The sequence below is a fragment of the Nelumbo nucifera genome, chromosome 8 (assembly GCF_055504915.1).
Source record: "Nelumbo nucifera cultivar China Antique chromosome 8, China Antique-T2T, whole genome shotgun sequence".
Taxonomy (NCBI): domain Eukaryota; kingdom Viridiplantae; phylum Streptophyta; class Magnoliopsida; order Proteales; family Nelumbonaceae; genus Nelumbo; species Nelumbo nucifera.
In genome coordinates this window covers 44,635,523-44,647,264 of record NC_142656.1, presented here as the reverse complement: position 1 = coordinate 44,647,264, position 11,742 = coordinate 44,635,523, and the positions used below count along the sequence as shown (strand labels likewise).

Genomic DNA, 11,742 nt, shown 5'->3' with positions numbered 1-11,742 from the left:
AGGCTTTCCGATGAAATAGTCACTAATGGCTGCCATCCAAACTGGTTAAGGTTAGTTTTCTCATAGAAGAGATGCAAAGGGAAAGAAAAAAAAGTTGAAAAGAATCAATACCTGAGGTTGACCTCCGGTTGCCGGTAATGGTTGTTGGTCGCATGGTATCCGGTGAAATAGTCGTTGATGCTTGCCATCCAAACCGGTTAGGGTTAGTTTTTTCATGGAAGAAATGCAAAGAGAAAAAAAAAAAATGAAAGAATCAACACCTGAGGTTGGCCCTTGGTCGTCGGTGATGGTTGTTGGTTACCGCTAGTTGGAAGGAGAGAGAGAGAGAGAGAGAGAGAGAGATGGCATTCTTTTCCTCGCTTGCTTCAAACAAATCTAATATATATATATATATATATATATATATATATTAAAGTAATGATTTCAAGCCAAAACTCCCTATAGTTAGACATGTGTCTCATTTACATTCAGACACTTGTCATTCCAAAGATTTAAACAAAATGGACACGTGTCAAATACTGATTAGTGGTAGTTCAAGAACAGAGCCCACTAGACACGTGTCAAATTCTAATTAGTGGTAATTCAAGAAAAGAACCCACTAACATGGAGAGTGGAGCCTACCACCATGCAGAGTTGTGAGAAGTGGGAAACTCCCACTTTCAATCATTTCCTAAAAAAAAAGAAACTATGCTATTAATTAAAGTTAACTACTAAATTAATTAATTAATTCCAATTATTAACTACTAATTAATTAATTACAACTATTAATTACTAATAATAATTATTGTTAATTACTAATTAATTACTGTTAACTACCTCTAATTAATTAATTCCAACTATTATTTACTAATAATAATTACTCACTAATAATAATTAATTACTAAAAATTATTTCTTATAATAATTACTGATAATTTATTACTCACAATATTGCTCATTATTAAGTTGAAATGATGATTAAGTAATGATAATTAATAAATATTTTCATAATGGTAATTAATAATTCGAAAATGATCATTTTATATTTATATTAACTCATATTAATTATTTTGAAAAAAATAATGCTAATTATTTATATTATAATTATTATCAGAAATTATAATTCATACATTTATATGAAATAATTAATTATATTACTATAATTAATTATAATTAATAATATTATACTAGTTAATAAAATTATATTATTATTATTATTATTATTACAAGTATTTATAATTAATACTATTATTATAATTCATTCTATTATTATTCTTTAATAAATACTTCATTTAGTGAAAACTAAATTATAAAAGTTTCTATTATTCAATATTGTTAAACTTAAAGAATTATAAAAAAAAATATTATTTTATGAATTAACTAAAAATTGTGTTTATAACAAATTAATTACTTAATAAAAATAAAAATAAAATAATAATAATAATAATAATAGTAATAGTAATAATAATTTAATATTACTGATTTCAAAATCAATACACACATAATAAGAATATATTATTAGTTAATAATAATAATAATATGCTTATTATTATTACGATTTCATAATTATTAATATAATATTAATCTATTAATAATACTAACTATTATTAAAAAATGTTAATAGCAAAATTTAATTACTTAAAATTATTTTCTGAAATTAGCCATTTTAATTCAGATAGATAACTAATTAATAATTTTAATTTCTTATAATTATTATTTACTGAATAATTTTAAATACTCTTTGATTAACGACCTTATTTTTGAATAATTGCTTTTTTATGTTCAATATATTTTTTTTGCAAAAATCCAAATAATTTTTCATTTGCAATGCTAACCATTTTATTTTTCTCTTATTCAGTTTTTCAAAAGATGAAAAAATAAATTAATGATATTTACCTATTTTTATCAAATTATGTATTTATCAAGTTGTTGTCATTGATGATGACGATGTTGATGAGTCAACTTTTTGAAAGGGAGGAGTACTAATAATAATTAATGACTTCTAATTAATTAATTTCAGCTATTAATTACTAATAATAATAACTCACTAATAATAATTAATTACTGATAATAATTTCTTATAATATTACTACTAATACTTAATTACTGATAATATTTCTCATTATTAATTCAGAATGATAATTAATAACGATTTTCATAATGGTAATTAATAATTAAAAAATAATCATTTTATATTTATATTAACTCATATTAATTATTTTGAAAATAAATATTTAATATTAATTATTTATATTAGAATTAATATCAAAAATTATAATTCATACATTTATATGAAACAATTAATTATATTATTATTATCAGTAATTATAATTAATACTTATATTAATTAATATAATTATATATTTATATTATTATTATCAATAATTATAATTAATTATTACTAATAATAATGGTTTGTGATAAAATTGAATTACTGATTATAATTACTTACTGATAATTAATTACTTAATTATAACAATGATAATTATTACTTCGGAATGTTAATTAATTAATGATAATTAATAAGTATTTTAATAATGTTAATTATTAATCAGGATAAAATCATGTTATATTTATATTAATTCATATTAATTATTTTATAAATATATAATTAGTGTTACTTATTTACATTATTTTTATTATAATTATAATTAATACTATTAATATTCTCTAATAAATATTTCATTTGGTTAAAGTTAAATTATAAACTTTTAATTATCCATTATTATTAAACTAAAAGAAATATAAAAGTAGTTATTATTTTAGAATTAACTAAAAATCATAATTATAACAAATAAATTATTTCATAATAATAATAATAATAATAATTTAATATTACTGATTTCAAAATCAATACAACATAATAAGAATATATTATTAGTAAATAATAATAATAATAATAATAATAATAATAATATACTTATAATTATTACTGATTTCATAATTATTAATATTTTATTAATCTATATTACTCAATAAAGACATGGAATAAAAAAAATATTCAAATTGCTACTAAATGAATGAACTAAAAATCTATGGGTATTCTAATTGACTTGAATTTGACACATCAGCATGCCCAAAATTATAATCTCAACCTACATTTCCTATTTCTATCTCCCAATTTCCATAATTCAAACAAATCATTATGTTATGTACATGTTTCCCTACCTTTTTTCTAAAGATAAATTCTAGCCAGTCTACACTGTGGGGAGCTTTGACTTAAAATCCGTAACCATGAATGACCAAAAGAAGCATTGCCACCTAACTTGGAGGTGACTACCATACTTAGGATGGTCCCATTATTTTCATTTCTTTCATATTTCCTCTGTTGGATTGGCTTTGGAGTCTTGATTAAATTATTAGTTGATTGTAGCCATACATGATGATTTGATTGTAGTTATATATTTTTCATCTCTTACTTCAGAGGATGGATGCATTTGCAAATATTGTTTAGAATGGATTGCTTTTCTTAACAGCTCTTTGAATGATTTTCTTCCTTCTTTGCCTCTTTGAATGGATATCATTTAAATGCTTTTTATCCATTCATATGCCCCTAAATATTAAGCAGTATTGGTGATATTGTTGTAAACGTCCATCTAATTTTACTATTTTATAAATAGATTAATGATTTCAAAGTTATTGATACTTTTTTGGGGCTGGGTTGCTCAATAGGACATTGATTTTTTATTGTTAAATAGTAAATTTGAAATTAAATGATACTATAGTTGCCCCTTACTTGCTGAAAATTACTGATAAAACATGGTAAGTCTCTTAAATCAAATAAATAGACTACCCTAAATGTCTATTATAAATAATTAAAAAATGAAATAATTCAAATATAAATAAATCAAATAATTACTTGCTGAAAATTATTGAATTAAGTAAATAATAATAACAATCGATTATTTATAGAAATAATTAAAAATAATAATAATCATCATCAAGTACTTAATTAAGTAAATAATAAAAAATGAAATAACAATCATCAATTATCATTAATGTTTATTCAAAGCATGCCCCATAATAATTACCGAATACAATAATTAAACCTTAAATAAGAATCAATATTTATTAACAATCATTAAAATTGTTAAGCCAAATCATTAATGTTTATTCTTAAATTCAAAATATGAATTAAAAAATCTAATATAAAATAATTATAGTCGGTTGGAAAAAATATTTTAAGTAAATATTTAAATATTACAAATTTAGTTAATATTATTACTATATAACAAAAAAATTAATTAAATACTAAAATAAATTAATAATAATAATGGTTAAATTAAAGTAATAAATGGTTCAAGTTGAATTTAGTGACCCCTATAATTTTATGGGCTCGACATATAAGGGTCAATTTATGTGGACTTGTAGACTGTATGAGTGTCTTAAAAATGGCAGTTTATAAACAATAATAAAAAATGGTAACAAAAATCATTAATGTTTATTCATATATATAATAACTTCCCTGTACTTAGTACGGGGTCATTCACTAGTTTAGTATAGAAATAATGTTTTAAAAACTGATCACAAGGTTGAAATGTTCTTTTGACTCCAAATCATAGACCATTGGTTCGACCATTCAGGTCAACCTGAATCAAATCATGTAAAAATTGGGGTTTGAGATCTAAAAGTGTGTTTTTTTTGAAAAAAAAAAAAAAAAAAAAACTGAGTTGATATAAAGACAACCAAGCACAAAGTTTTATGAAATTATAACTATTGATAGTGTGAACAGTTTGATCATTCCGGTCAATGAAACATTGACGAGAAGAAAGGATAAATTTATATATTACAAAGTAAATCAAAATGTAAACACCTATGTCTCTTTCTCCTATCTCGAGTGTCCCTATTCTTTCGATTATTCCCGAACTCTTGCATATGTTTTGCCCTACAAAACGTTCCCTCTTGCTCATAAAGGCATAAGCGAGATCTGCTTCAGTCAGTGTAAGCTTCTGCTCACATCGTTCGAACAGCTTCTTACAATTTTGCAGTGGGAATATCTCTCTATGAAATAAAACATTTAAGTAGGGCGATATTCCCAATGCAAGGCTGTAAAGACTGTTTAAACAGGTTTTGCATTGTGAAAGCCGAACTCATCATAAGCCATTCCAAATTAAATTCCAAAAATGTTTTTTTTTTGAAAAAATTTAATATATTCTTTTGCATGCATGAATTTTTCAGATGCACATTATTTTAAAAATTTTCATCTGAAATTGACTCTAAATTAACGCATTTAATCCCATGTCTGGTAATGCATTTAGATGATTAAGTCCTATCCAATCTAATTCACACTGAAGGACAAATAAATAAATTTTTTGAAGAATACAAACAAGCAAATTTGAAGCAATAGTGGCGTTTATTAATTTATATATATATATATATAATTCATTTTTGCTAAATAGCTTATGTCTCATGAATATGATCCAATCCCTAATAACCCCAACCCGAAAGAACCATAGTACTTCTTTGAGGGTAGAGTGGAACTAGTACAACAAATTATTGTAAAAAAACAAATTGAGTGAGAAAATGGAGTACAACCTTTCCAAGAACAAGGAAAAACAATTTCATGACAAATACTAACATCCAAACAGATACTACCAGTTGATTCAGACTGTTCATTAGTCCGTAGGCTATACATTTGTTGGCCAGCTCATACCGCCTTGCACCCCTCAATAAATTTCATTTAAAATTTAACAAAATCCATCAAATTGCACCACTAGAAACCCTAAAGGGCCTAAACCTATTGGCCAGGTTGGGTTATGTTCGATTTGACTGCAACCCTAACTCAACCTTAGGAACTTTCAATAATAATTAAAACATGTTTGTAGATGATCTTTTTCTTTTTTGCATCTCTTCAATGTTTTTATGCATGTTTGGTATTTTTAAAACGGGTTCAACTAGTGATACGGAAAGACTCAACATGATATCCGAAGAATTTGTGACCCAACAACCAATGTCATAAATGTGCTAACCAATCAGGTGGAATTTATCAAAATTTATGAGTGGGTGCATGCACACACACAGATATATTATATATATATATATATCTATATATATATATATATATATAGATAGATAGATAGATAGATAGATAGATAGATAGAGAGAGAGAGAGATGATAAAGAAAAAGGAAATTACAAATTAAATCCAAATTCATCATTTGTCTCAAATTGGCTAACCAATCTGTTGCTTGAATTTCTTCCCTCCATGTTTGCCAATAGGTAATGTGAATGACTATTTAAAACCTAACGATAAGCAAAAATATTTTCAAAAAATGGTAGGTGGATAAACACACGCATAAGACAAAAATCACCTATAACTAGGACTCTCCATTCAAAAAGAGCTCCGATCTGCCCACAAGGATCCTATACACACCTACCCACGGGACATTATAGTTGTATATTGGGATCTACCATATTTATTTATTAGGGGTGTTTATATTCGGTTGATAAACCAAAAACCTAATAGGATCAAACCGAATAAGTTAATTCGGTTCAGTGAATTCAGCTATCCGTATTTGATTGAAATTTTCAACCGAACTGAACTGAAAACCAAATTAATGTTGTTATTTAGTTAAGTATATTGAACATTAATTTTTTATTTAATGCTTTCTTCTAATTAATTACTATATTTTCCAATGAACAATTAATAATAGTTTATTAAAACCTAGACTCATTATTAATTATTTATTAGTCATTAATTATTCATTATTCATTAATTACTTTTGAAAATGGCCAATTCCCCAATTCTCCATTGGCATAGGGTTTTGGGCCTATTTTAACTTTTAATTAATCATAGCTAATTAATTAAAACCATTGGACTTTGGGGCCATTTTAACTTTTCATTAATAACACTTATTAAATGTTTGCAATTTATGTGAAACTATCCAACTGAACCAAACCGAACCGAATTTGGTTAGAGGAAATGGTAAAATCAAATAGTCAGTTAGGTCCTCAGTTTGAACCTAACCGACCGGTTGTACATCCTCTGATATATTACCATTCATGAGAAGATGTTCTCAATATACAAATGTAATGTCCTATGAGTAGGACATCTTGATTCATTCAAAAGGCCATAACCCAAGGACAATCCGGAGGCCCTCAATAAAATGTCAACATGCCAGCATTTGCAATATATTCAAGGCATCACATCAAGTCATCAATTGATTTTTTTTTTTTATTTCAAACAATATTGGTGTATTTACATTTCATTGGTTGTAACATGTGATACAGTCAAAGAAAATGTTTTCGTAATTATCTAGGGTCTTGGGAAGGGAGTCTGAACCTTCTCACACCAACCTCATAGCATATTTCCGTCGCACATCGGGAACAATTCCTGTTCTTGTTTATTATTATTTCATGAGAGATGTTTCTTACACACAGTGGAATGTGGCTGTGAAGTCAGTGTGAAGAGTGCTATGTGAGAAACAGATTTATTCAAAGCATCACATCAAGTCATCAATTGATTTTTTTTATTTCAAACATTGGTGTATTTACATTTCATTGGTGTAACATGTGATACAGTCAAACAAAATTTTTTGGTAATTATCTAGGGTCTTGGGAGGGGAGTCTGAACCTTTTCCTCACACCAACCTCACGGCATATTTCAGTCGCACATCATGAACAATTCCCGTTCTTGTTTATTTCATGAGAGATGTTTCTAATACACAGTAGAATGTGGGGCTCTGTGAGAAGCAGATTTATTCAAGGCATCACATCAAGTCATCAATTGATTTTTTATTTTTTTTTTCAAACATTAGTGTATTTACATTTCATTAGTGTAACATGTGATACAGTCAAAGAAAATGTTTTCATAATTATCTAGGGTCTTGGGAGGGGAGTCTGAACCTTCTCCTCACACCAACCTCATAGCATATTTCTGTCGCACACCAAGAACAATTCTTGTTCTTGTTTATTATTATTTCATGAGAGATGTTTTCAATACACAGTGAGAAGTGGCTGTGAAATCGGTGTGAAGAGTGCTATGTGAGAAGCAGATCCCAATTCTTGGGAGGAGAGGATTAGTGAAACTCTTCCTGCTGCTCCTGTTGATTCTAATGTGGTGTCTTAGAAAAATCAGGAAGGATCGATTGATTTGAAATTATGTTTTAACTCAAGATTTTGAACTTTTACAATGTGATGATGGTAGTATTCTCAATGATTCGTTAGGTTGCTGTGTTTAATTTGGAGGGTAATAAAACGTTGAGGCTGAGATGGGGGCTATCCCTAAGATCATTGTTGGTGGCAGATGATGAACAGAGTTGGGAGGTGTTTGTGATTTCGGACTCTCAATCAGCTATTAACTGTTCGGAACAAAAATATCTTTTGGTCGTCAATGTTTTGGTCAGAAAGACCCCCCTGCTATATACATGCAAAATAAATCTTTTTTAGATAAATTTTATATTCAAATAAAAATAATCTATGGCCGACGTGGATCATAAGATTGAACATGTGGCTAATCAAGTGGGCCCTTCATGGTCTTCAACGTGGCAGATTAGGATATCTCTTCATTTCACTTATTTCAGTTTTCTTTTTTTTTCTTTTTTTTCTTGGATAAAGTGATAGAACATCCCCTAAAATTTCTGACCATTGTTGAAACTTCCCCTGATACGGTTCAGAATACCCATGACGTTATTATTGAGGCTGGTTTTTATTAAAAAAAAAAAACAAAACAAACTTTATGAACAACAAAATAAGAGATAATTTAAAGTTTGAACTTTACATTTGAGTGATTGATATAAAGGACAAACTTGGAAAATAAATCAATTTGACGTTATTATTGAGGCTGGTTTCTATGGAAAAAAAAAAAAAAACAAAACAAACTTTATGAACAACAAAATAAGAGATAATTTAAAGTTTGAACTTTACATTTGAGTGATTGATATAAAGGACAAACTTGAAAAATAAATCAACTTTTCAACATTTTTTGCCAAAAATAATTGTATGGGTATTTTGGACATTTTCATACATCTTTTTAATTATAAGATGGAGATCTACTTGCAACTATATTATAAAATTCAGGGAAGACGATTGCAATTACCGTTTTAGGCTTTCAACAACAACTTGAAGTATTTGAAGGGAGGTTTCAGCAGTTTACCCCCTTTTTCTTCACAGGGGGTCTAACCGTAAATTCCAATCCTGGAAAAAAAAGCTGCCATTGAAAACAGTTGTGACAGTCTCTATTTATCCTTATTTACTGAGTCCTGGAACTTCACGTGTGGAATTCACAAATAAGGAACTAATAAACAGGTTTAGTCCTCATAGGTTACAAATGTTGGGTCCAGATGTAGTGGGTACGTTAGGTAAGCACAATGATTGCTAAATGTTTTTGTTCTATTAGAATTAATAAATAAAAAATGAAAAAGGGGAAATCGTAGAGGAGAAGAGACATGTTTGGCCTGAGCAATGATGCTGCAAAAGACTTTCAATTCGATCCGATCTGAGATTGTTAGCATTCGACTGGTGATGATTTTCTTGGATTTCGGTCGTTGTGCTTACCTATACATCCGAACCCATATGTTTAGCATTGAGGTCATGCCACAATCTACAATCCTGTGTTTGATTAAATGCTCTGATAGACTATTCAACAGTTTCTTTTACTCAAGTCTTAAAATTCATTTCGTTGCTAGTAATCTAAACACCATTCAGATGCAGTTCTCAGATCTGTTTTTTATTTTTTTGTTTTTTTGTGTTTTTTTTTTTCCTTTTGGTCTAGTTGTAAAATCCCATATCAGCCTCAAAATCTTACACCCAATAAACTAAGGCCCCATTTGTTTTACAGAAATCTGGGTTTAAAAACGGAATATAATTGGAATGGGTTATTTCGATTCCAACCATTTGATTGAGTAGAACCAGAATTTTATTTCCATTCGTGATGGAATGACATTCTCCCATTTAAGGAAATAGCCATTCCTTTCCTTTCCCTTGGGAATGAAATCCCACTCCTACTAATCTTATTTTTCATTCCCATTCCTATTTGAACCTGATAAATTATGGGAATAGACCATTCTAATTTCAATTCTATAGGATTTCCATTCAGATTCCAACTGCGAACCAAAGGGAACTTAAATGAAATTCAATGCTTTAACAGCACAAATCTAGGATCAATTTTTAAATCACAATGACAGAGAATATGTTGAGAAGTTAAAATCATCTGCTCATACATAACATTAACATGTTTTAACACATTAAATACTAAATAGGATCATTTCATTTCAATTTTGCATGGCACTCGGTTCTATTTTGTCATCATTTGAAATTGATTGATTTACTGAAGTAACCTCCTAGAAATTGGATCAGAATGTTTTTGTGTCTTCAACCCATATAATGCAACCTAAGCCAAATAAAAATAAACCCACCAAAGGTTTAACCTAGTTTAGCCCCTTAAGTCGATTAACCTAAACTTGTTTTAGCTTTCAATGGATAACTATGGAAGATAGAACTCTCTGCAAATCGAAATCTTCCCAATCAATAAAGCAAGTGGGTAGCAAATGCCAACTGTTACAAATTTCTTATTTAATTTCAATTACTGGAAACAAATTTATATGTAATATTGCATTGGCAACGTAACATTAGTAAATGGAACATATGAAATCTTAATTTTCATGCATTATTTTGGTAAGATTTACTGAGAAAGAGATTAGAAAAGCAGAAGTCAAATGGGTTTCACGAACCCATTTTATCTATACCCTCGAACCTCAAACGATTTCCACAAATGGCTGCTCCTTGATTCAGTGCAGACTTTGTTAAGAGTAATGAGAAAGATGGAAAGAATTAAAATGCAGATATAACAATTTAAAGCCCTCTATTCCACAGAGACTGAAAGAAAGAGATGGAATGGAAGTAGCAAACTGAAGCAGCTCATCAACGGCACCCATCTATTCCTTAAAGAAAAGCAGCAGCAACCAAAAGAAAGCTTCTTCTTCCTCTTCACTGATACATAGTGAATAAGAGGCGGAAATTAAGAAAAAATCATCTGGGTTATCATCTCTTCTCGGTTCTGATCAGATTCAACAATCTGGAGCCTTGAATTGGGATACCCAATAAGAACTCACTTCACATATTAATGTCTTCAGCCAGCAAAAACTAAACCAGCAGATGCATTTCAGTCCTGTCAACGACCTGATCATGTTTCCCTCAATTCAACCTTCCCCATGGTAGATAACCAAGCGTCTGTTGCACATGTTGCAGAAGAACTTCCTCTTGGGATTAAAGCAAAGAGGCAGTAAACACAGCCTCCATTGGCTTTCAACGTCCACGGCTTTCACCTTTCCTCCACAATACGGACACTCACCGGGAGCTGTCTGTGTCTGCAACACCTTCTCTTGTTTATCGCACACAGCCACCAAGCACATCCGTTCCTTTCTGGGGTCGCTCTGAAGAGATCTTGGCGATGAGATCTTTGTTTGTAGAATTTGGGATTGGATTTTGGTCTTTGGCTGAATTGGATTCAAGGCTTTCGCCAAGTATTTATAGGGAGTAGAGCAGATTTAATTGGATCGACAACGATCTTTCTGATTTGCTGTCCTACTACTTTTGACAGTGTTTCTTTAATTTACAGTGAAAACAGTGAAAACGTTTTCCCTATATTTAGCTAAATCTTTTTGCGATTACTCTGTAGTCTGTACCGTCAGAGAAAGAAATGGAAAGTCCGGAATATTCCGGGCATCTATAATTATTTTTTATTTTTATTTTTATTTTTTAAGTGTTACCTACTTACCTATTTCAGATTAGAGTTCACTTCTGCTCTGCTGCGACACGGACACACG

General features: G+C 29.0%; 1 protein-coding gene across 1 annotated transcript; it reads right to left on the bottom strand.

Moving 5' to 3' along the window:
- Nucleotides 1-10,562: 10,562 nt before the first annotated feature.
- On the bottom strand, nucleotides 10,563-11,462 carry LOC104611376 (uncharacterized). The gene has a single exon (XM_010278395.3). It carries the CDS (start codon nucleotides 11,326-11,328, stop codon nucleotides 11,116-11,118), a length of 213 nt encoding a protein of 70 aa, XP_010276697.1. The 5' UTR covers nucleotides 11,329-11,462; the 3' UTR covers nucleotides 10,563-11,115.
- Between the last annotated feature and the right edge of the window lie 280 nt (nucleotides 11,463-11,742).

Coding starts and splice junctions, on each gene's coding strand:
- LOC104611376 (XM_010278395.3), bottom strand. CDS start 11,328: ATGTGCTTGGTGGCTGTGTGCGATAAACAAGAGAAGGTGTTGCAGACA.